Source organism: Ictidomys tridecemlineatus, chromosome 6 (genome assembly GCF_052094955.1).
Source record: "Ictidomys tridecemlineatus isolate mIctTri1 chromosome 6, mIctTri1.hap1, whole genome shotgun sequence".
NCBI classification, from domain to species: Eukaryota; Metazoa; Chordata; class Mammalia; order Rodentia; family Sciuridae; genus Ictidomys; species Ictidomys tridecemlineatus.
The window spans coordinates 55,942,985-55,965,092 of NC_135482.1; the positions used below are offsets into that span (position 1 = coordinate 55,942,985).

The following is a 22,108-nucleotide window of genomic DNA, read 5'->3' on the forward strand; positions in this document are numbered from 1 at the left end:
AACACCCAGACCCACTTCATGGATCCCAGAGGGTTTCAGCTTCATTTTATTCATTATATTAGGTAAGGGAGCTGAAGGATCATGGCACTCTTCAAACACACACATACACACACATCATTGGAGACCTTCATACTCCAAGTAACATGGTCATATCCATACTGTGCAAATCGTTGAGCCAGTGAGTTCCTGGAGACAAGAGTGGACAGGTTGGGAATAGTTTGAGTACCCCCTTCCCTCATGGAGATTTGGCAATGCTCTGAGTGGCACACCACCCACTTTGGAACATTAGTTCTTTATTTCTTCACTCATGGCTTGGCCCAGTTTTCCTGACTTGTCTTGAATCTGCTAATCATCTCTTCCCCATCCTGTCCTTCATGATCTTCCTTCTTTACGAAACCTTTCCTGAAACTCTCTGAATCTTCAGGCACTCACCTGCCCCACCCCCTTGTCCTAGTGTAGCACCTCCTGGCTCCCACTCCAGATGCTGCTGCCCCTTACCAGTTTCTCCAAGGCATGAGCAGCTGCATCCTGGACACTCACAAACAGCTGTTGTGGGGTCACTCTGTCCAAGACTCCTGCCCGGGCCAGTGTCTCCAGCACAGAGGCTGTGTAAGGAAAGTATCAGGCTCTGGGGCCCTAGATCCACACTGTGTTCTCTTTTATCCCCCAAGTGTCCAGTCATTCTCTAGTCAACAGTCCCTCCATCCTCCATACCACTCACCATTGCATTGAGCTAGGAGAAGGTGGATCCCCACATCCCTGCATCGGCTAGCTAGCTGCAGAGATGAAGCAGAGGGGTTGAATCCCAAATCAGAATATAAACAGGATGATAAATGGGTTTTCGTCAACCTACCCCCTCCCTCACCTGTGCCACTTCCCTGGCCCCAGCAGCATCTGCAAAGGTGACACCACTGAAGTCTAGGACCACAACTCTGACAGGCTCAGCAACTAGGATGGGAGAAGGCAGGAGTACCAAGATACCAGCATGGGTCATGCCCAAATCTCCCTCCGTGTCATCCCATCTTACCTGTGTCTGGTAAGTTATCTGGCTTTGGAGATGCCTATAAATAGAGAAGAGTGGCCACCACGACCCCCCAAATAAGCAAGAATGTATACACCTTTTGAGCACAACAACCCACCTCAGAACATATCTGCTTCCAAATCCCAGAAGACTCACTCTCCTCCTTGGCCAAGTTCCTTACCTTGCCTCCTTCTCCAAGCCCCAGATGCCACTCCAAGATGCGGCGAAAGTTCCCACGAGTCCCAAAGTAGAGTGGTGTTGGATATCTCAAGATACAGAGACCTGGGACCTGGAGGAGCTAAAAGGGAGAGGGTCATAGAAACATCCAGGTCTAATATTCTCTTCCTTTTTTGGCCAAAGCCCACTCACCCTATGGCTCTCTCTGAGTGGCCTGTAGAGTTCTGTTCCCTCAGCCAATCCAAGTGCTAGGCACTGGACCCTAGGGAAAAAGCTGGGGTCAGATTTTCAGCCTAACCTGGTCTGACCAGAGAGTTACCCCTCATACCTGGTCTCTCCCTCTCCTCATCTCAACTCTGCCCATCTTTTTGCCTACCTTTGTGTGCGGCAGACCACCGTCATCATGGAGAAGATCACACCCACAGCCAGACCCAGGTCCACATTCAGTGTCACTACAGCTACCCATGTGACTATCCAAACAGCCTGTAGGACACAAATAGGGGTGGACTGCCCAGAAGAAAGACTGATCCAATGGCAGTGACTACCAAGGCAAGTGAGGGAAAGGGGGACGCAGAGAAAAGTAGGAAGCATGGTAGAAGGAAGAGGCAGGACTGACTCACTGATATACACCTTGGACCTTGTGCCAGTTGGGAGGTTACAAATATTCTGAGGAGTTCAAACCCCACCCTTTAAATGGTTTTAGGAAGTGTGTGTGGTGGTGGAGGATGAGTTGAAGGACTTAGGACAGGACAGTTAGTGTTGGCCCATGGTAGAGACTGGGGATACAGAGGATGCTGGGAAGATGGAAGGGGCAATCTGGGGTAATGCCACCACTTCTCACAAAGTCCATGCGACTGATGTGCCATAGCTGTGGAAGTTCCTGCATCTGGAAGAACATCTGGCGCATACTGGAGATGTTGATGCAAGCCAGGACAGCCTTAGGGCAGAGGAGGTGGGATGACTGCCACAATGTCCCGGAATACACCACCACCCTTGATATGGCCATGCCTCTTCAGCCCCCTACCTTTGGCAGATAGTAGAAGAAGGGTCCCAGCCACAGCAGCACCAAAAGGACAACTATACAGGAGAAGAGGCCTGCCAACTAGCGGGAAGGAGGGATGGAAGCAAGGAAGGCAGGTAGAAGATTGGTAGATACGCCAGTAGCATCCCTTACCCCCATGAGAGAGCTGGTCTCTCTGCCTGCTCTGCTTCATCTTCCTCAGAAGTCCCCCTCCTCCCAAATCTCTTTCCACATGGGTACACCACACTCCTCAACCTCCTACTTGATATTCAGCTATCAACATCCCTCCCTTTCCCTCAATTAAATGTCCATCATTCTCCAGACTACCCCAGATGTTATGTAGTTCATCTGTTTTGTTTCCTATTTTGGTTCATTTATTAAGATTCCTATTTTTGCAGCCTACCTCCATCTTAAAAGCCACTGTTGAATCACCCTATAAGCAGGCTAATCACTGCTTAGAGCACCAGCAGAATGAGGAAAAAAAAAATATTAGGGGAAGACTTTGAAATGTGATACTTCTTTCTAAACAAAATGTCCTCATGGGGGAAAAAAAAAGAATTTCATCTCTTAGACTTGTAGTTTAGTGTTATGTTTATTTATATTAGATCTGGGGCACATAGACTTTTTTCAGTGTTTAAACTCTACAAAGGTCTTTATGGAGCCTTATTATCATCTATCTCTCCTCTCTATAATCCCATCCCCTCACTCATCCTCCCTCTGATTCCCATTCTCCTCTCTATAGATGCTATTGGAGTATCTACAAATCTACTACCTGTTTTTCCATTATAGCCATCCCAGCCTGAATGTCTCTCCTCACCTAAGGACACCCTCTTACCTGTGTATTCCCACCAGCGTCCACTAGTAGGCTTGTTGTGGCCAGTGAAGCAGAGTTGGGAAAGCAAGAGAAGAAGGAGGAGATGAGGTTGGAGACGCCATGGGCCAAGAGCTCCTGGAGGGATGCAGTGAGATGAAGAGAGATACATAGGGGAATAAGGCTAACGGGGTGTCTTCTAAATAGGGCTGGGGTCCACAGTTGGAGTCATACCTGGTTGGGGTCAATAGTGTAGTTATACTTGTCTGCATACATGGAGGCCAGGGAGGCCGACACAGCAAAGGTAACCAGTGCGATGGGCAGGGAGTCAGCCAGAATCCTGGGCAGCTCAGCCAGACTGGGGAGGAGGGGTTGGGGAAATCTGGAAAGGGAGGGATCCATGGTAAGGATAGGTTGGGTGCTGCAGGGAGATAGAGGAGGCAGAGCAAATAGGGTGGGGCAGGACAAGAGGAGATATTGGTGAGAGAGGTGAGAGAAAAAAGTACTTGTGTCTTTTCATTCTCTCTTACCCTTCAGGCAACAGCCCCACTATCTGAACGTTGTATTTTGTGTCCAAGGAAGAGGTGAAGCAGAGCACGGAGGCCAAAAGCACCTGGGGAAGACACCACATTGGGGTCTAGGAGGAGATGGGGCCCATGGCAAAGCTAGAAGGGGCTCAGCATGAAAGAGGGTCACATGCAAATCTAGGCAGTTTGGAATGGATGTTTGACAGCTAACTCATTTAGAGTGAAGGTGTGTGGGCATGGGAAAGAATAATGAGGTAAGCCTAGAGCTATGAAGAAGTAAGAGGGAGTTCCTATGAAGGTAAAGAATATCAAGAGGTGCAACAGCCATTTTAAGCAGGGAAGCTGGACCATATCTGGCCATATGTGGGGAATCTGTGGAGACATGTAAATGTCCACATGTAAATATGTGGAGACATTTATTTAGTTGGGAAGAGAGCAACCTAGGTAAGGAGTAGAAAGGGAGATACACTGAATTACAGTGAAGGATCCCATGAGGAGCGGTGAGAGGAGGTGCTGAAGCGAGGGAAACCGCAAGGGGGCTCTGCAAGGAAGAAGAAGGCGTTCTAAAAGAGTTCTAGAGGGGGCTCTGAGAGAGGAGTGGTTCAGTGAGGATGGGGATACTTCAGGGTCAAACTGGTGTGGGAGGAGGCCTAGAAAAGTATGACTATGTGATCTGTCTGAATTTCACAAGGGGGCGGCAGCAGCCAGTTCCTACAGGGTAGGCGGGGTATGTGAGGGGCAAGGAGTCTTGCCCCAGGCCATCCTCACCATGACGATTTCCCCTGGAATCGGGGTAGGTAGCCTGTCTCGGAATCTCACGTTCAGTTCCTTGACCGGCACAAGCAGCGCCAGGCTGAGAGCCGATATGGTCAGTTCGGCTGGACTGCTCCGGGGCAGCGATGTGAGCACAGCTGCCAGCGTCTGTGGGAGGGGCCGTGAGCAAAGGGCCACGTGCCAGGTTTGACTGCCCCCTCTCTGCCCCAGCGCCCACCCACCAGACCAGGCAAAGCCTTCTCTCCCCGATGCCACCAGGGTTTCCAGATCCGCAGCGCCCCCACGTAGCCTTGTAGTTCTACAACCTCTTCCCTTCCTCCCGTTCACACACTACCCCTTCACCCTCATCTCTTCTCCCTTTTCGGGTTTCCCTCTTCCCGAGACCTCTAGAAGCCTCTTCTCCGCTGTTTTCCCACCCCGACCTTGAAGAGAGAGAAGCAGCCGATCTGGCGCGGAAGAGACAACCCCAAAAGGCTTGGAAGCTGGGATACAAGCACGTGCAGCGCGGCCCCGCTGGTCAGCGCCTTGACCACAGGTTCCGACAAAAAGGTGGACAAAACGCCAAGCTGCAGCACGAACATCCCCAGCTGCTGGGGAGAAGATGTGCACTCACCAACAGAAGGAGGAACCGACCCACCAGGGTGCCGTGCTCCAGCTTCCCCACTGCACCCCAGCCCAACTGAACCTGAGCGGAAGATTTCCCCCTCTCTCTTCCTTTGTCCAATTCCCCTGGCCCCAGCGTGGCTCCATTCCCCCAGGGGCTTCGTGGGATCCTCCCTCACCATCAGCGCCCCACTCCCGAAGGCCACTGCGGCGGCCGCCCCAACCCGCTGAGCGTCCAACTGCTCCTTCTCGATTCCACTCAGGTTCCGGCTGAGGGGTTCGGGCACCAGCCGCTCTACCGCGGAGCCGGTCATGAGACTGAGTACAGCGAAAGTTCCTGGAGCCGGGGAACAAACGGCGAGATCACTAACTGTGCTGAATCGGACGGCCAGCAGCCCAGGCTCCGCTGTTTGGAGCCAGGGTTGCTGCTGCCTGACCCCGCTCTCCTAGAAAGCAAAACTACTGCCCGCAATGAAGACCGAAGGGGCCATGAGCTGTCAGGAAACCGTGGGCAGGAAGGAAAGGAGAGCGCACCAGGCAGCAAAAACTGCCCCTCACGCAGACTCCCGCTGGACTGGATGCTCCTGTGAGGGGCCTCGCATCTCTTCTTCCCCTTCAAGTCCTGGAGATGTTCATGTTAACCAAAGTTCACGAGGGGAAAATATCCAAGTAAACTCCCTCATCTGTACCGGCTCCAGCAAGTATGCCTGGATCAGAGTTCTGTGGCAGAGTGGCAGCCAGAGGGAAGGGAAGGTGGAAGAGGTGAAGAGGGGAATCGAACTGGGAGCTTACAAGAAAGACGCTTCAAACCCTGTTCATTCTCACCCCAAAGAGGAGAAGAGTCATTAGTAGTCCCTGGCTACTCACCCGTGGACAGGTGTCTCCCAGTACCCAGCAGGCTGTAGATGAGAACGGGAAAGAAAGAAGTGTAGAGTCCGAACACCGGAGGTACCGAGGTCAGGAGGGCAAAAGCCATACCTGGGGGAGAAATAGAAGGGAAGGTCTGCGGAGGGCTGGGAAGTCCAGCCCTGGTCCTGGCACCAGGGATACTAAACTGTGCTGGCATGAGGGAACTGAAGGGGTTAATGGGCCTCCGTGGGAGGCCCTGAGGCTGACAAGGTCAAAAATCGGTGTCGCCAAGTTCCTGGGGGGCAGCCCTAGGCCTCTCTTCAGTTCCCAGAAGCGGAACCAGTCTCGCAGGATTGAGCAGATGAGGAGAGGTGGGGGTAGGGATCTGATGAAACCCCACAGTCCTTCTTGGTCCCTCTCTGGAACATTAACCCACAACCTCATCCCCGGATTCCCAGGTTCTCATGCCTCCTCCTTGAATCCTTTTAAAGTTTGAGCTGTGGCAAGCTGGTATTGGGGCCTCTCACCCTGGGGTACGTGTACAACGCCCACCGTCACTCCGGCCACAGCATCCCCGAGTAGCCAGGCCCGCCAGCGGTAGAGGGGCAACCAGCGCAGTGGGGGCAACCGAGCCTGCAGCAGGCGCCACGCCCCCCGCCTGGAACAGGCGCTGGCGGGTCTCCTCCACATCCTGCACAGCCTTGGCCCGCGGGGCTCTGTCGGTAGCTCCTGAACCTGCTCTTCATCCCGGAAGAGCTGCTGGAACCGAGCCTCGGTAAGGGGCTCCCTGAGCCTGGTGCCCAGTGGGTACTTAAGGTCCGAGGCCTCTCCTGGGCTTGAGCAAGTCCTGGCACCCAGCAGCCCACTCATTTTGTCCTTGACTCCTTCCAACTCCTCACAGTCTTAAATACACCTTCCTCGGCTAGCCCAGGGTCCCGCCTCCAAGAAGCAGGGTCCAATCCGGCCCTGGAGAACGCCATTTCTCAGGGACCTTCAGGTCAGCCTTGGGAGGGGAGAGTCCTCCCGTTAGGCGTTTCCTCGGATATCCTTGGCCGGATCTGACAGCTAGCCCTGCTATGAGGGTAGCTGAGGAAAGATGTAGCCATCAGAGACAGGCCAAAAGACAAGTGAACTAACAACACCCACTCTCAGACACTCCTAAGCCTTTTGATTTCCACACACCACACCCCGCTTCACTCTGGGTTCCTTTCGCCGTCTGTACTTTAAGCAGAGTCAGAGTCAGGCTCCTCTGGAGTCACTGATCCTTTCCTGACGGGTTGCATTCTCATAGTTTCAGAGCATGAAAATTCAGCACTTGTTAGGAGTCCCATCCCAGACCTAAATCCTGATGTAGCACAGCTTGCCACAAGAAAGGGGCTTTATTGGATTCAACAGTTTCACAAATTACTGAAATGGGAAGCAGCTACCTGTATTAGACAAAGACAATGACAAACTACTACCCCACACCTCTGCTAGGAGTGGCTGGGCTGAATTTAAGGGAAACATTGAACTAATAGGAAATTTTATCTTCAGTGCCAAAACAATGAAAAAAAAAACCAAAAACTCTGAAGCACTTACTGTTTATTACATTTATTACATAATACCTAAATGCTATTCTCAAAGTAGACACTCAAAAATACATGCATGGTTAAACTAAGTACAATGGGGTCAACCACACACCTAACGTATCCCTGTGGACCATAAAGAAACACAAAGGTTCTGAGCTCTAGAATCTTGCTATTTGCTGCTATCCCCTCCTCCATTCACAAGAATCTTTGGCCCCCCTCCCCATCAACCTCTGGTCCCCCATCCCTGACCCCAAAGCCCCAGGGGTGGGGTGCAGAGAGGGTGGGTCTCCCCTCTTCAATTCCTCCTATTGTTCCCCAGAAATCTTATCTGGGTCCTACGTCCTGTCTCCCCATTATAGATCCCTCCCTTCATTGTCAGCCAGAGGGACCTGGGGCCCACAGGGAGACTCCAGCATCTCCTCACCCTCCCACCCCAGCAGTCTATTGTCTGTTGAGGAAGCCCCAGTACACGTGATGGAACCCAAGGGACAAATGGACACAGTGGACATACAGATGCACAGAACCAGAACAGGGCATGTGGATCTCTGTATGTTTGACTCTGTGTTCCAGGGGCTGTGCCACAAGTTAGGTAGGGGTGAAGACCCCTTTGGACTCTCCACTCTTGGATCTGGGTTTGAAGAAAATCTCTGCCTGTTCAGCATGGACATGCCCTATGACCTCCCAGAAAGCAAAGAAGACTCAAGTCAGGAAGGGGCTCAAAACTCCAGGCTCTTCTTCACCTTCCCATTCTATATCAGCAGAACACAGAGGCCTCAGAAGGAAAGGTATATTGGGTATTTTGTGCTTTAGTATCTGGGTATTGGAAGAATGATGGGAAGTCACAGGATACTGAGTCTTCTGGTGGGTCTAGACCAGAGGGTGAATGGGAAAGAAAGAAGGGTTGGATAAGAGGGAGAATACATAAAAAATAATGTAGGGTTTTCTAGTGGCCCAAAGTCCCAGCTCTGGTTTGTGAGATGCTGCAACTGAAGTTAAGGGACAAAGATAACAGTATCTTTTATCTTATACCTTGTGCCCTGCTCCTTTCACCAAACCCCTCCTAAAATAACGGGGGCCAGCTGATCTTTTCCATAACACTTCATACCCACTGCAGCCTCTCCTTCCCTCTGCTAAGACAGCAGCCTCAGTGATATAACAAAACCTTTATTCTCAGAAAACAGAAAAAAACAAAATCAAAACCAAAACCAATAATTTCTATCTGGCCCCTGCCCCAGGCTTCCCTCTGGACCACCCATATATCTTCGTTTTGGAGGGACCATGATGCATGCATAGGGGTGGAGCTGAAGGATCCTGGGTTCCTGGGTTAGAAAGAAGTCCTTTTGGATCTAGATACTGTCCTCCAAACTGACATCTTTCCCAGCCTTGCCCACCCTGCAGACATGATAAGAAGGAAGAACTCTGGAGTGAAACCAGAGGATTGCCCTGAAGTTCCTTGGGGAATAGGTGGCTGAGTCAGCACCACCCCGTGGCCTTCATCAGTTACAGCTCATCTTCATCCAACTTGGCAAGTCTGGCCTGACCCGGAGGGGTGTTTGGCGTTGGAAGGCCTGGAGAAGAGCCATGGGGTGCCTGGGAGTTGTCACCAGGGGCCTAAAGAAAGATTCAAGTCAGAGGATCAACAAAGACCTTCAATCTACCCTCACTCCTCTTTTCAGTTTAATCCCCTAGCCAAGTTACCTCCCCTTTCCCCAAAGGTAAATGGAGGGATAAGAAGTAGAAAGGGGTACACAAAAGGTGGTGGAAGAAAGGAATGATATGGAAGGGGTTGGGGATCCACAAACAAAAGAGGCCCTCCCCATTCTGTTTATACAGAGAACTGTGTTCCTTATACCTGTGTGTCCAGAGACAGTGGGGCTCTGGCCACTTCCTCTTTGGGCAACAAGAGCAGGGAGGGGAGAGAGCCATTGATGGGTGTGTGTGTGCTGACTTGAGACCGGTCTCCAGTCCGAATTCTCCCAGGGCTCCCTATCCCAGGCCCTCCTAGCCGCCCCAGGCTGTTGGTCTGGCTTTCCCGTCTCTGGTACTCAATGGGTGACTGCAATGCTGAGGCAAAGAGAGAAACAGAAAGAGTATTACAACAGAGACAGGTCCCTTTCTTTAAGGGCTGTTTGTGTCATCCTCCAATTTTGCCCCCCCTCCTGCCTGAGGATTCTCAGTCAATGTAAAGTGTTGGGAGCTTTAGAGGATTTTGAGTTACCAAATCTTGAGTTAATATGCAAAACTGGAAGTGGAAAGAAGCTGGAGTCAGAAGACAGGTGCTAGAGATTGGATGGTGAAGGACTGAAGAGGTCAAAGGGCTGAGGGAGTATGTGGAGGAGGGGGAAATGAGAACCTCACCATTGAGAAAGTCCCGCTGGCTTTCCAGGATCTGAGCCACTTGTTTGATCCAAGCCTGACTGACTGTAGGGTCTGAAGCCTGTAGGACATAGCGCTGGATCCCACCTTCTGGCCCTCTGGAGGTCAGCGCAAAGCGGCAAGGGTCACCTTGGAGGTTCCCCTCCAGTCCCAGGCAGCTCACCTGGATTAGCAAATAAGAGATAGTCCCCTGGGCTGGGGTTGCAGCTTAGTGGGTTCAATCCTCAGCACCACATAAAAATAAAGAAAAAAGCTACATGTGTCCATCTACAACTGAAAAATATTTTTTAAAAAGAGAGAGAGTCCCCATATTCTTCAGATGCCTCCAACAAATCCAAGAGCCAGATATCATCTCAGAGACCTCACCCCATCCCAGTTGTCCTCTCCCCACCTTAATGCTGCTCTTGTACACATATCCAGGTTGTGTGCCACCTCGAGTTCCTCCTCCCAGAGCCTCACTGAAGATGATGATTTGCTCAAAGAGGAAGACTCGCCTCTCTCGGCCCCGGGAGGAAAGTAGCCCGAGAGCCTCAGGTTCCGTAACCCAAAATGTGTCCTGGCCCAAGAGCTTCCCTTGAGCAGTCAGTTTGCCCTGGAACCAAAGAATATGGCCTTTAAGCTCAATAGGAGGAAAAAGGCAACTGTCTGCTCCTCCCTCCCTTCCTTCCTCAGTTCTCCCAACCTATTGTGGCATCAGTCCCAAAGAAGAAGATAATTCTCCAAAAGGACCTCCAGAGTGCCAAAACCAAACACAAAAGCACTGGGCTGCCAGACTCCTGCCCCATCTCCATACCTCAAATCCCCGAAGTCTCCCCAGAGTCATCATATCGTTGCAGCGCTTTGGCACAAAACACATGACCTCTACAGCTTGCTGGGATGCAGGTGAGAAGAGCATTGTTGGGCAAAGAGAGGCATTATTGGAAAAAAAGGTTTATTCAGCCAGCCGCTTCTTCACACATCTCCACACCAACTGCCCCCCCCACCACCAAAACCAGACAGTTCCAAACCACCCAGGGGGCTGGAGGAACTCCCAAATATGGTGTGTCCTTGAGGATCTGGAGGTCCTTACCTCCAGCTCTTCAGTATCCATCCCAGCTCTACTGTAATACTTGAGAAAATCCTAAAATACAGAGAAGAAATGCTCAGGGTGGTCATGGGACACCATCAAATGCTCTCACCGCCTCTCCTAAGGACACAGGCGAGGACCTCCAAGAAGTATGGGGAGCCTTAAGAAACCTGGGGAGACAACAGAGGAAACTGCTCTCCCAACCAGCTGAACCCCCTGGGAGAAGGTGATCCTGACCTTGAGCAGCAGTTGGTATTTCATTATCCGCTGCACAGGTTTGATGAGGAGGTCATTGAGCTGAAGTCGGTGCCCCAGCTGCTGCCTGAGCTCCTGAAGACAGGACAGGGTAGTTATGCAGCCTGGAAAACCTGGTCATGCTGATTCTCTGTCTTCCTTCCCCCAAGGCACCTCTGCCACTGACCTCAAAGTAGCTGTCCCCAAACTCTGACACCACGTGCTCTGACTTGGGCTTATTCTGACAATATACTACGTACATATGCAGCCGACGCTCCTAACAGGAATAACAGAGAAAAGAAAGTAGGGTTAATTAGGAGGGAGGGAACTTCTCCAGATCACCCTAACCCATTCCCCAGCCCCTCCCCTCCTAAGCCCCACCCTCTAAAGCCTCACATGCTTGATGAATAGCTGGGCCAGCCAATCAGGATCCTTCAAACACCGCTGTAGCTCTTGCAGGAAATAGCTGGGAGGATTGGTAGAGAAAGGTAAGTCAAGTACATTTCAGACTCCTTACCTCTCTAACACGTCTCTGGTTTCGAGCTGTGTGCCCTAGTTGTGTCCCCTACAACTCCAAAGGTTCCTTGGTCTCATTGGGCTGGAGGCTGAGATACAGAGACTACCAAATGAATTGTCCCTCCCCAGGACCTGGCTCTCAGGGCTCCACAACTCACTCTCGGTGCCACTCAAAGATTTGCTGGATGTTCCCAAACACAATCCTGTCACGGCCTCGAAGACTCTCAGGGACCCCCTGAGCAGCCATGGTGGCCATGTAACCCTGTGGGAAGATTGGAATGGAAGCATGAGAATGTAGCCCAGTCTTGGTGGTTTCCCCCACCCCAGGAAGTCCAGAAGTAGGGAGGACTGAGAGGGTGAGAAAGACTAGCACCAAGGCATCTCTCAGGCAAAGGGAAGGGGGCAGGTGGACCAGGGCTGGGAAGGGATAAGGGAGCTACCTCCACAATCTGTCCCAAGTCGTCCACATACATTTTCTCTGTTTCTACCAGTTCACTCAGGACATACCTAGGAGGGAAGGATGAGAGTGCCCCCACTTCAGAGTCTGGGCACATTCTTGGTTTAGCCCGTTCCCTCTTGGACTAGAAGCCCTTTCATAACTACAGCCAACCTCAGAGGTCATTCCATTTACAGTCTTGTGGAAGTTCTGCAACTGAGGTGGGGGGTATGGACACTTACATACTCCTTTCCAGAGCCTTCTTCTTCTGTTCCTCTTCATTCTCAGGGGCTTGAGACAAAGTCTCCTCTTCAGGTGGCTGGAAGGAAAGAACATCTTAGGGTAATAAAATGAATACCTCTTGGTGATGGGAGCCTCCCCATACCCATTTCTTCATACCTGTGTCTTATCTCCAGAGCCCTCCAACAATGTGGTTAACAAGGTTAATTCTGGCAGCTCCTCTCCTGTGGCTAGAGCTGGCTCCAGCATCCAGTTCTGGGGCCAGAGGTCAAGTGTCAGAGAGCAGGGACAGTAGTTGGGTCTCCTAATGACCAATGGTCCCAACCTGCCCAGTGTCATGCAAGGATGTCTTACATGCTTCTGTGGCACTCCCTGCTCACCTCATATGGTCCTGCTTGACCATCATCTGCCTCAGTTTCCACACTGAGACAATGTTTGGAATTATCCAACCATCTTCTCAGGCTACTAGCTGGCCCTGGAGGGCCTGGGGAACAGGGCCCAGAGCTGAGACCAGAGCTGGGGCCAGAGGGGGCAGCCAGACCAGAGGCAGCAGAAGCTGATACACTCCCCTCACTGCCAGCAATGGAATAGGATTCTAAGGGGGGGCGAAAAAGAAAGGAGGCAATAGATACTGCTCCAGCTTCAGACTCAGGGTCTCCAGGGAACTCCCAGGTTCTCCTCTCTATGACAGTCAGCCCCCTCTCCCAGGGTTCAATCTCTTGACATCTTCATTTGAGTTGGCTAGGATAGAAATTTCACCAGGGCACCCTGGGGAGGAAGGACAGTAAACATCTGGCTCTCTAGCTTGAACCCCATTGCATGTGGAGGTTCCCCATATCCCAAGTGTAGCACAGATATGGGGGTGGGGGCAACCATCTGGGCAGACACTGGAAGCTGGGGGTAGCCATCTGCTCTTCCACAACCCTCCCCCTTCCAATGGGTACAGACCATTCTCTGGGAAAGGGAGAAAAAGAGCTAAGAGTCTATCTGCCACCCCCAGACTCCTTCCTCCTTCAATTGCAGTAATCATTATAAAAAGAAAAGACTTCTGCAGCCCACCTCTCAACACATGCACATGCCAAATTGCGGAGGCCAGTGAGGAGAGTTCATCAGGGTTATCTTTGACCAGCTATTGAGAAGAGCTGTGATTTGAGTTTTTAAAAAGCCTCTTATAGAATCCCCTCCTTCCTCAGTCCTCCATTCCTTGTCCCTCTTCAGAAGTAGAGTCTCAACAAAATGATTTGAGTGAAGATATTTTAGGGCTAAAGGGGTTGTGGGTAGGTTTTTCTCATATATAATTGACTATAAGAAAGAGTTAGAAGTTCCCTGCCCCTTCCCCAATTTTCTTAACTTGAACTAATACAATTCTGAAGGTAGAAGAGACCTTACAGATCAGACCATCTATTAAGTCACTTTCTGGAAAACATACCTAAACCCCTAGGGCCAGGACAACCAGATGCCTAGAACCCCTGCCCGCAACCCCACTCAACATTGGATCCCTGCGACCTCGCACTCACCACGTCCCCCCCGGGCGAAGCAGCAGCTGCATTTTGCCAGCACTTTCCGAATCACACGGGGACAGGCACAGCGACCCGCCTTGTGCCCCCCGCGCATGGCGCCCGGGCCCCCCCGCGTCCCCCACCCGGGCCGGCCATGCAGGGGGAATCACGGGGGGCGGGGCGGGGACGGCGCAAGGCGCACACCCCCCCTCCCTCCTACCGGGTTCCAGGCTGGGGGAGAGGGGGAGGGAGAGCACGGGAAGGGGGTGTCCAGGAATAGACCCAAGTCTGGTCTGGAGGGGGCTGGGGGTTTTAGAGAGAAGGTGGCACGGGGCCTGGCCGCGGAGCTAGGCGGGGAGGGTTTCCGGAACCCTGTCGGTGCGGGGCCCAGGGTCCAGATGTCCAGCCAGGGGGAGGGACGGTGGGGGAGGCTGGGCCGGGATGCCGCAGCCGCTCCAGCTTGATCACCGGCCTCTGGTTTTGGGTGGCTCTAGGCCCCGGGCGGGGAGGAGGCGGGGGCCGATTCCCCGAGCCAGTGGCGCTGCGCGGGTCCCGGCCGAGCGGCGAGCGCACAACAGGCCCGGCTGCGGTGCCGTTGAGGGGAGGGGCTTCTGCGGCCCAGCTCCGCCTCTCTTGCGTGTTCCCCCTCCAGCCCCCGCCGGGTTCCTGGCCTAATCCCCCCCTCCGCCCCCAGACACCACCACGTTCCCACTCCAAGTCCCCAGCGCCTCCGCCCCTCCTCCCTAGTCTAGGCTCCCCCGCCTGGGTTTCCCCTCCCTCTGCCATCTCCGCTCCGACTGCACAGCGTTGAGGTGGGGGATAAACGTGGCCGCGGGGTCTGCCAGGGTCGCCCCTCGGCTTCTGCAGTGGAGAAGGACTCGGTGGATGGGCCTTGGCCAGGAAGATGTCTTCGGGTTAGGGCTGTCCCCGGCCTCGCGGGGAGTGGGCCAGGACCCCCGGTAGGGGGTACGTGTATAGGGAGCTCTTTGTAGGGAATGCACCCCCGCTCTCTCGCCAGACCCTCCAGGCCCAGGGACTCCAGCTAAAACTAATCACCAATTAAGGCGAAGTCCTGGAGCCTGAGCTGGCGAAGAGCCAGGGGTGGGGCGCGGGGACACTCTGCCTGCGGGGGCTCGAGACTGGCTGAGGTGGCGGGCACACATCGGACTGCAGGGCGAAGAGAAGCAAGGAGGTCTCTGAGACTAAAAGAGTCTCATGTAAATTACATGCGAACCTTTATGCTATTAAGAACAGAATATTTTTGAAATCGCCACTTGGCGCAGGATGGCAAACTGTGCCCCACCCCATCCCAGTTTCTTACCGGGCTGCGGAGCCCAGGCGAGGACCTCACGTTCGTGCTCCCTTCTCTGATCACCCTCGGTACTGTCACACTCTGGCTTGGTACACCCCGACCCTAGGGAGCTTCTCTTCGGGGGCTGCGGGGACAGAATGACTGTAAGCAACCCTTCAATCTAGGTAGCCTTGATCTCTCCTTTCCCTTATTCCTCCTGTCAAAATCCACATTGTTATGAGAACGTGGCTATGTCCCTCGTAATTAAACTCATGGATCCTTGAGTCCATCCCGAATAACTCTTTTTACGGGTAAACTGAATTGTCGGTTGCAGCCCTTCTTAAAGCCCCTAAAGACCCCCGACCCAGCACTGGTTCCCCCTTCTTACCCCCTCCTGCCCGGGTACGGCGCATGCGCGTAGCATGCCCCCCATGACCCCCAGTATCCGGTCAGTGCGGCCAGGGGCGGGGCGGTCCGGGGGCTTCATGCTGGACCCCTACCCTGCTTCAAGTTTCAGGGCTGAGGGGGCACGGAAGCTGGGGGGCTCTGAGGCCTGCGTGCGTCCGGGGAGTTGCTGCTGTGGAATCCGCCCCCTGCCCGACTCCGCCCCACTCCCACCCCAGCCAAACTTCGCAAAAGGGGGTAGGGTTGTTCCTTTCTCTACAACCATAGTTCAACAACAAAACAAACCTCTCTTAATCCCACTAAGATCGACGTGTGGCCCAGGATTCTTAGTATTATTACAGAGCCCACTAGTTAACACCATGAAACCCAGGGTTCTCAAGAGGCAGAGAGACTGTGAAGGCACGCGGGGATTTCCTCACCATCCCTTTCCCCTTCTCAGCAGGTCCTGCTCCTCACCCACCCCCACCCCCACCCCCACCCCCACCCTGTCCACGGAACATAATGGGTGTGGCATAGAGAGTTGCATATTTTACTTTATTTTTATTAAATTAAAAGCTACAGTCTGGCGGCGATTCCAGAACAGGGTAAGGAGGCTCCTTATAGGGGGCAGAGAAGAGCGAGAGAAAGACAGACTGACAGACAGAGACACAGGAGAGAAAGGACAAAGTTAAAGTAGGAGAACTGTATCTTATGAACACACAGCTGGCTCCATGGGGGTGGGGGACTCACATTAGCCCAAAGTGGAGCAGTATGTGGGAGCGGGGGTTCAAGTGACCCACCCAGGTCCTTTCTCAGCTTGGTCACTGGAGCACAGCACATACCAGAAGCCAAGAGCAATGGAGGGGCAGGGGAACTAGGAGTATGTACACGGGGAGCAGAGAGCAGAGCCTTGGAGACCAGCCTCTGACAGAAGGGAGTGGCTCACAGGGCACTGAAGCACTTGGCCATTGGGGGATGGGGAGGGGATTGCCCCTTTCCCCTCTGAACTCCCTCCCCGGTCAGACAGGTCCCCTACTAGTGTGGTGTGGGGGCAGGGGGAGGGAGGAGAACAGAGGCTTCCGCTGGGTCCTAGAAGAGGAGGATGGCAGGGCCTTGGCATGGGGGCTGTCCTTCAGTCATCTGTGATACCCTTGGCTCTCAGTTCCTCTTGAACCCGGGTCAAGTAGGTGGGGTCCGGGTACCCAAACCTGGGAGCAAAGAGAAATGTGGATCAGGGTTCATTGTTTGGGCTTGCTCATTTTATTCTCATGCCCACACTCATTCTAGGCCACTCAGTAGAGGCCCCATTCAGACTCCTCCCTGCCTCCCCTAATGAGGGACTTCCAAAACCAAGCCCAATTCTGCATATTTTGGTAGATTAAACTGGGCACATCAGGATTGAAACTAGGAGAGACTGAGATGACAGAGTTGGTTGAAAAGTTTGGGGTGATCTTCTACAGTTAGGAGGCTTCCAGAGGGAGGGGTTTCATATCTTTCCCTCAGTGGAAATACAAGGGGAGAATCCAAGAGGAGGAAAATGAACAGGAGTCGCACAGCTGGGGTCCCCCTGTGCAGCTGGTCTTGTGGTGGATGTCGTTCCAGGTGATGACATTTGGTCTCCCTGTGGTCATGGACGTGCCAATAGTGAAGGTGAGACGCTGGTCAAACGCCTTGCGGAACAGGGTCAGCACCTTGTTGCCCTCCGGGCAATCCGGGAGGTAGGCCACCCGTGTGGTGCCAGGATACCGAACTCCTGGGTTTGGGTGTTCAGCCTGGAAGAAGAGGAAGCAGAGTGGAGAGTGAGCAGCTGAACTTCCTAAGGCCTAGATGCTAATGGGGTGGGGGGAGTTGGCCAGCCTTTTGTCTATGCACTCCCAGCTGGTGCTGACAGGCAACAGCAGGCTGACAGCCTTCCATAGAAGGAGTGACTCTCAGGTGTGGGCAGCAAAAGCCTGTTTCTGGACATAATCCTTATTGTTAAGTGGTTCTTTTGACCATCACAATCCCTCAAGCCTCAATTCAGTAACAAATGGATTCTCAAAAGTGATAGAAGGTAGCTGGTCCTTAGGACTCTCCAAATAACTCAGCAAAAAGGTGGAGACAGAATAATTTATCTTTCTGCCTTCCCTCCTTCACCTGAAAACACTCCTTATGTTTCTGCTACTGTCTAACCTGCTCCATTTTCTATTTCTCTTCTTCAGAGCTTCCTCATCCCTCTGTGAACCAGAATTGGACATTACTCTTTGTTTAGCAGGAAGATACTTGTAGGCTCTTGACCACTACTGTTTTTACCTTTCACTCTCATCAAGTTTTTATTATCTCATAAATCTGAAACAAAGAACACTCCCAGCTGTTACGATAGTCAGATCCCTTCCAGTTGTGCCTGCCTACTCTAGGGTCACCATTTCCACAAGTTTACCTCTATTGAGAATACTTATCAACAGCCATGTTCATCAGGGAACTAGTATGCAATTCCTTTCTCTCATACCATTTTGGGGTTTTTGTTTTGTTTTGGTTTTGGTTTATTATTGCAGTGCTGGAGATTGAACCCAGGGACTCTGCATGCTGGGCAGGCACTCTACCATTGAGCTACAACCCTAGCTCTCGTATCTGATTTTTATATGTGTGTGTTGGGGTCGTGGAACTTGAAGCTCCAGGGCACTGAATAGGAAGGCATTCTGGGAGACAGCAGGATATATCACATCTAAAAAACACACCCACCCTCAGCTAGTTTCCCTAAATCAGAGACAAGCTTAGGGAAACCAGACGGACTGTAAGGGTAGGCTGTGGTTTTCTTACCCCCTGGACACCGGGCGGGAAGACGTACTGGATGACAATGGTGCCATACTTCTCATAGCTGGGCAGTAGGAGGGTGGCGTCCTTGGAAACCAGCATCCTCCCATTCTGAGGCTGGTTGCCCACCAGCTGCCCATAGAAGCGGCCACACATGGGGCAGGCCTTTTTCACCTGCAGTGCCCGGGTGATGCAGCCCTCGCAGAATGAGTGCCGGCACTTCTCCAACGTCTTGGCGTTCTGAATCTCCCCGAGACAGATGGGGCAGGTGCTCTCCTGCTCTTCTGCCTCCTCCCGAAGACGGGGAGGAAGAGGAGGAGGCAGGGGAGGGGGAGGAGGGGGGAGCCCCCGTGCCCCTGGGGGCAGGAGTGGGGCTGCTCGAAGAGGGGGTGGGCCTGGGCGGTGCAGCTCAGGGTGTTCCCCACCACCCCCCAAAGCCAGGCAGCCCATAAGCTCCCCCTGCCTCTGAGCTTTCTTCAGCTCTTTCTCTGCCTCTTTCAGCAGCCCTTTAAGGGCCTTCCGGGCCAGGTAGAGCCCATTGGGAGGGGCTGGGGGAGGACCCTGTGGGGAAAGCTGGAGAACATAGATGTCAGAAGTCTCGCCATCTATGAGGATGGACACTCGGTGCTCCTCCCGAAGCCGGGCCAGCCGGGCTGGGGTCTCTTTGCTCAGGAAGTCCCACACAGGCTTGGAGACAGTCACTTTGTTCTTGCAGGTGCCTCCACAGGCTGCCATTCTGGACAGGACGAACGACACTGCCCCCAGGGTGAAAGGGACTCAGGGTGGGGGGTCCCCCATTTGACATATATAAGTGCCTCCTACTTCAGGTACCTTCCAATTCATCCATTACCTCTATTCTCTCAAAGTCCAATCCCCAAGCCCTCCCCTAAATTCATTTTCTGTTTCCCATATTCTGGCACCCCCTAAAGAAAAAGAAAACTTCCATACTTTATTTTTACATGAGACAAGCATCAGTCTTGGTTCTCCTTTCATTTCTCCCAAGATCATAGAAACTTGCCCACCCCCACCCTCTGGGTGAAAAATGGGCTCTTTAAATGGGAGAGAGACTTTGGACCCTCTTTTTTGCTCACTTTGATCCTGAAGAGCTTAAAATTGGCATGCAGGCTCACTCTCTCTTCCCCTGCTCCCTACTTGTAGGTTGTGTGACCTGTGGGGTGGGAAGGAAAAGGAGGGAAAGTGAAAAATCCCTTTCCCAACCCCTACAGGCCCCCATCCAGCAGCCCACATAACAGATAGGAACCTGGGTGTAGGTTACTGGGAATAAGATTACTTGGAACATTTGAGAGAACTAGTGTAAGGGTTGAGGTTCTCTTGGGGGTGGGGGCAGGTACCTGGAAAGCCCATGGAAGATGATGGCAGCAAAAATCCCTGTTTCTACACTCAGCTGACCAGGGCTGGAGTAAGGGGGAAGGTAAAGGGTTATGATGGCAAATGTGATCATTTCCACTAACCAGCACAAAAACAAAATTTCTCATCCATTTCCTCTCTTCTGCCTGCAGAATCCTGTCCCCTGCCTCTCCCCAAGTTGCTAAAGGAACTTCGACATGCTAATCTCCTCCAAACCCCCCAGCTCTGAGGAAAAGAGGAGGGGAGGGAGGAGATTAGGGCACAGATAAGTCAAAAAAGAAAAAGCCCATAGACAGAGGTCATTCTTGCTACCTTTGTCAAATCACATGGATAGGAATATTATTCTTATTCTTTCCAACTCTTTGCCCTACTCCATATTCCCAAATAATTCATCCCCTGTTGTTGAGTGGGAGCCTTGAGAGCTAACTGAATCCCTGCAGCTGAAGTCTGTTAGGGATGCCAACAAAGTGGTAGCAGCCCCTGCAATAACAAAGTTCTCATTGTCACCTTTTAAACCTAGCGCAGGCAGCACTGCCTGTCAGTTCCCTATCTGCATTTAGGAGGGGTGGGGCTCAGCTGGAGGGGCCTGATGTTTCCCCTAAGTCCAGTCAAGTTCAACTCCAGGAGTGTCCCCAAAACACCTTCAAGTGCAGCTCAATTAGAAAGAGGGGCCATTAGCATGACCTCAATTTCTTGACTGATCCAAAAAGAAGTCACCGTCTGTTTGGGCCTCCATGACAGACCCCTCAAGGCCATATGCCCCTCAAGATTCAGAAAGTGAAAATGGAACCCTAGAGTCTCAGCCCATACTGTTTGTGCATGGTAGGACACCCCCTCCTCATCAGAGGAGACCCAGGACGCAGGTGTCCTAGCCCCAAGTCCCGCTGGCACAGCAAAGGGAGGCGGGGCCACAATTTAGGCTGGTTCCGTGATTCCTGTGGGGCAACCCAGGCCGGACACCAGGCCAGTCCCTCCTCCAGACAGCGGCCAGAGGCAGGGACAGCCGGGAAGGGCAAGAATCCCTGGGGGCATCCATTGAGGCAGCTCCACCCTTCCCCCCACGACCTCCTCCAAGACCCGACCCGGAACCAACTCCCCACATCCCACTCGCGGAAGCCCCCGGAGCCCCGCCGCTGGGTGGGGGTGCACGGCGGCCCGCTTGCGGCCCTCAGAACCCCCAAATGGAGGCCAAGGCTGGAGGCTGCTAGAAAGATGATCAGACCGGCCCCAAGGAGGGCTCAGGCGCCGCGTGCAGAAGACGAGGGAGAAGGCGGGGGTGCAGGGGGAGCGGGGGGCTTGCGAGAGGTGCGAGCGGGGTCCGGGGGACACGCGGTGGGTGTGGGGGGCGCCGGGCTCACCTACCTCTCGTCAGCGCCGCCATTGCCGGTCACATGACTGAGGCTGTTGCTGGGATGACGGTCCGGGCCTTAGCAACAAGGGCGGGGGGGGGGAGACCCCGAGAAGGTAGAAGTGGGCGCAGGGGGTGCAGACTGAAGGAAAGGGAGGGAGGGAAGACAGCACCCCCTTTCCCTTCCCAGGTGATAATAACCGTTTCCTTTGACCCCTTCTACCCGGGAGCCCCTGCCCTTCCGCCCCAAAACAAAAATGGAGGCTCAGTCCCAGTCTTTGGAGGGAGGGGGTGGTGTCACGGAACCAAGGGTAGGAGGTTAAATCCCTTAGAGACGCCACCCTTCTCGCTTGCCCCTCCTGGAGGAACCCGCTGCCTTTTCTTTCCCAGCCAGCTGCGTGGCAGCTCTTGGGAATTGGTGGTAGATGGGCGGGTGGACAGTATCGGTGGGTAATGGGGATTTGAAGGGGTGGGCAAGTTTTTTGAAATCCTTTTGCTGGAAGGGCCTTTGAGGAACAATGCAAGATGCGAAGTCTTCGTGAAAAGCAAAACATTGGTGTTACAAAACAAATAAGCCCCATTACTAAACTTCAATCCCCACCCTCATCTCTTGCCACTTTCTAGATTGTTACCTTCTGTGACCCCCCTGCCCCAAACACACACAAATCTGCTCTCCTCAGATGGGCCGTGATAAGTGCCTTTTTTTTTTTCTTTCTTTCCTCAAATAGAGACTGAGGATGGAGCAGAATGGAAAGCGATCAGATCTTTAAATGGCTTGGAGGGTGGTGGTGGTGTCAAGTGTATGGTTCAAATAGTGTTAAAATTTCTCAAAGGAAAAAAGCTCTTCGAGGCTTCCCACATCAGAGCAGTCTCCGCCCCCAGTCCAACTCACTTCCCGGGGGCCACTCCAAGCTAGGTTTTTCCACCAACCAAAAGACCTCCTCAACCAAGACATACTCATCTCCCAGGCTAGCAACAACCTCTAGTTATCCACCCCTTTTTTCACTCCCCTTCTGGCCTGGAGGGCTAGTTGCTCCCATCTTTCCCAGGAAGCCTGGGAGACTACCAAATTCCTTGATTAGCTGGTGCCCTAAAAGGCCTACTCACCTTTATAAAAATTGTGATTGAATCCAGAGTCCTGGGGTATGAGGGCTATTTCATCCCACTCCTTCCTGGCCCCCACTACTGCTGAGCTCCCACAAAATT

General features: G+C 52.9%; 3 protein-coding genes across 12 annotated transcripts; all 3 read right to left on the reverse strand.

Moving 5' to 3' along the window:
- Positions 1 to 23: 23 nt before the first annotated feature.
- LOC101959649 (solute carrier family 26 member 10) lies at positions 24 to 8,356 on the reverse strand. 7 transcript variants are annotated; one of them, XM_040280413.2, is made up of 17 exons: positions 6,311 to 8,356; positions 5,802 to 5,912; positions 5,114 to 5,271; positions 4,754 to 4,918; positions 4,326 to 4,478; positions 3,561 to 3,643; positions 3,265 to 3,412; positions 3,055 to 3,168; positions 2,223 to 2,300; positions 2,040 to 2,135; positions 1,575 to 1,681; positions 1,391 to 1,460; positions 1,203 to 1,319; positions 1,028 to 1,061; positions 866 to 948; positions 722 to 776; positions 24 to 605 (listed from the first exon to the last, which is right to left on the reverse strand). In XM_040280413.2, exons 1-17 carry the CDS (start codon positions 6,651 to 6,653, stop codon positions 451 to 453), a joined length of 2,070 nt encoding a protein of 689 aa, XP_040136347.1. In that variant the 5' UTR covers positions 6,654 to 8,356; the 3' UTR covers positions 24 to 450. The 7 variants fall into 7 exon arrangements, with proteins under 7 accessions (XP_040136347.1, XP_077909375.1, XP_077909379.1 ...); XM_078053249.1 differs by having other exon boundaries at positions 24 to 186; positions 499 to 605; positions 4,754 to 5,271; XM_078053253.1 differs by lacking the exon at positions 1,028 to 1,061 and having other exon boundaries at positions 24 to 186; positions 499 to 605; positions 866 to 940; positions 6,311 to 6,669.
- A 143-nt stretch (positions 8,357 to 8,499) lies between these two features.
- Arhgef25 (Rho guanine nucleotide exchange factor 25) lies at positions 8,500 to 15,555 on the reverse strand. 2 transcript variants are annotated; one of them, XM_021733531.3, is made up of 16 exons: positions 15,398 to 15,555; positions 15,040 to 15,154; positions 12,600 to 12,814; positions 12,379 to 12,474; positions 12,222 to 12,298; positions 11,984 to 12,050; positions 11,702 to 11,805; positions 11,424 to 11,493; positions 11,215 to 11,304; positions 11,031 to 11,123; positions 10,797 to 10,847; positions 10,521 to 10,598; positions 10,119 to 10,319; positions 9,710 to 9,890; positions 9,204 to 9,415; positions 8,500 to 8,962 (listed from the first exon to the last, which is right to left on the reverse strand). In XM_021733531.3, the coding sequence occupies exons 1-16, from the start codon at positions 15,494 to 15,496 to the stop codon at positions 8,852 to 8,854; spliced, it is 1,860 nt and encodes a 619-aa protein (XP_021589206.1). In that variant the 5' UTR covers positions 15,497 to 15,555; the 3' UTR covers positions 8,500 to 8,851. The 2 variants fall into 2 exon arrangements, with proteins under 2 accessions (XP_021589206.1, XP_005335745.1); XM_005335688.5 differs by lacking the exons at positions 15,040 to 15,154; positions 15,398 to 15,555 and adding an exon at positions 13,737 to 14,338.
- A 374-nt stretch (positions 15,556 to 15,929) lies between these two features.
- Dtx3 (deltex E3 ubiquitin ligase 3) lies at positions 15,930 to 21,289 on the reverse strand. 3 transcript variants are annotated; one of them, XM_013363099.4, is made up of 6 exons: positions 20,917 to 21,288; positions 19,539 to 19,601; positions 19,278 to 19,354; positions 18,193 to 18,922; positions 16,948 to 17,165; positions 15,930 to 16,601 (listed from the first exon to the last, which is right to left on the reverse strand). In XM_013363099.4, the coding sequence occupies exons 3-6, from the start codon at positions 19,304 to 19,306 to the stop codon at positions 16,526 to 16,528; spliced, it is 1,053 nt and encodes a 350-aa protein (XP_013218553.1). In that variant the 5' UTR covers positions 19,307 to 19,354; positions 19,539 to 19,601; positions 20,917 to 21,288; the 3' UTR covers positions 15,930 to 16,525. The 3 variants fall into 3 exon arrangements, with proteins under 3 accessions (XP_013218553.1, XP_005335743.1, XP_021589205.1); XM_005335686.5 differs by having other exon boundaries at positions 18,193 to 18,941; positions 20,917 to 21,286; XM_021733530.3 differs by lacking the exon at positions 19,539 to 19,601 and having other exon boundaries at positions 20,917 to 21,289.
- Positions 21,290 to 22,108: the final 819 nt, after the last annotated feature.

Coding starts and splice junctions, on each gene's coding strand:
- LOC101959649 (XM_078053248.1), bottom strand. CDS start 6,653: ATGAGTGGGCTGCTGGGTGCCAGGACTTGCTCAAGCCCAGGAGAGGCC. Junction 3,413..3,560: donor GTGGGGCTGTTGCCTGAAGG/GTAAGAGAGAAT, acceptor CTCCCTTTCCAG/ATTTCCCCAACCCCTCCTCC. Junction 3,169..3,264: donor ACACTATTGACCCCAACCAG/GTATGACTCCAA, acceptor GCATCCCTCCAG/GAGCTCTTGGCCCATGGCGT.
- Arhgef25 (XM_021733531.3), bottom strand. CDS start 15,496: ATGAAGCCCCCGGACCGCCCCGCCCCTGGCCGCACTGACCGGATACTG. Junction 12,299..12,378: donor GCTCTGGAGATAAGACACAG/GTATGAAGAAAT, acceptor CTTTCCTTCCAG/CCACCTGAAGAGGAGACTTT. Junction 10,320..10,520: donor GGAGACTTCGGGGATTTGAG/GTATGGAGATGG, acceptor CTTTGGTTCCAG/GGCAAACTGACTGCTCAAGG.
- Dtx3 (XM_021733530.3), bottom strand. CDS start 19,306: ATGCCAATTTTAAGCTCTTCAGGATCAAA. Junction 17,166..18,192: donor TCCCGCCCGGTGTCCAGGGG/GTAAGAAAACCA, acceptor CTCTTCTTCCAG/GCTGAACACCCAAACCCAGG. Junction 16,602..16,947: donor TGCACAGGGGGACCCCAGCT/GTGCGACTCCTG, acceptor CTTTGCTCCCAG/GTTTGGGTACCCGGACCCCA.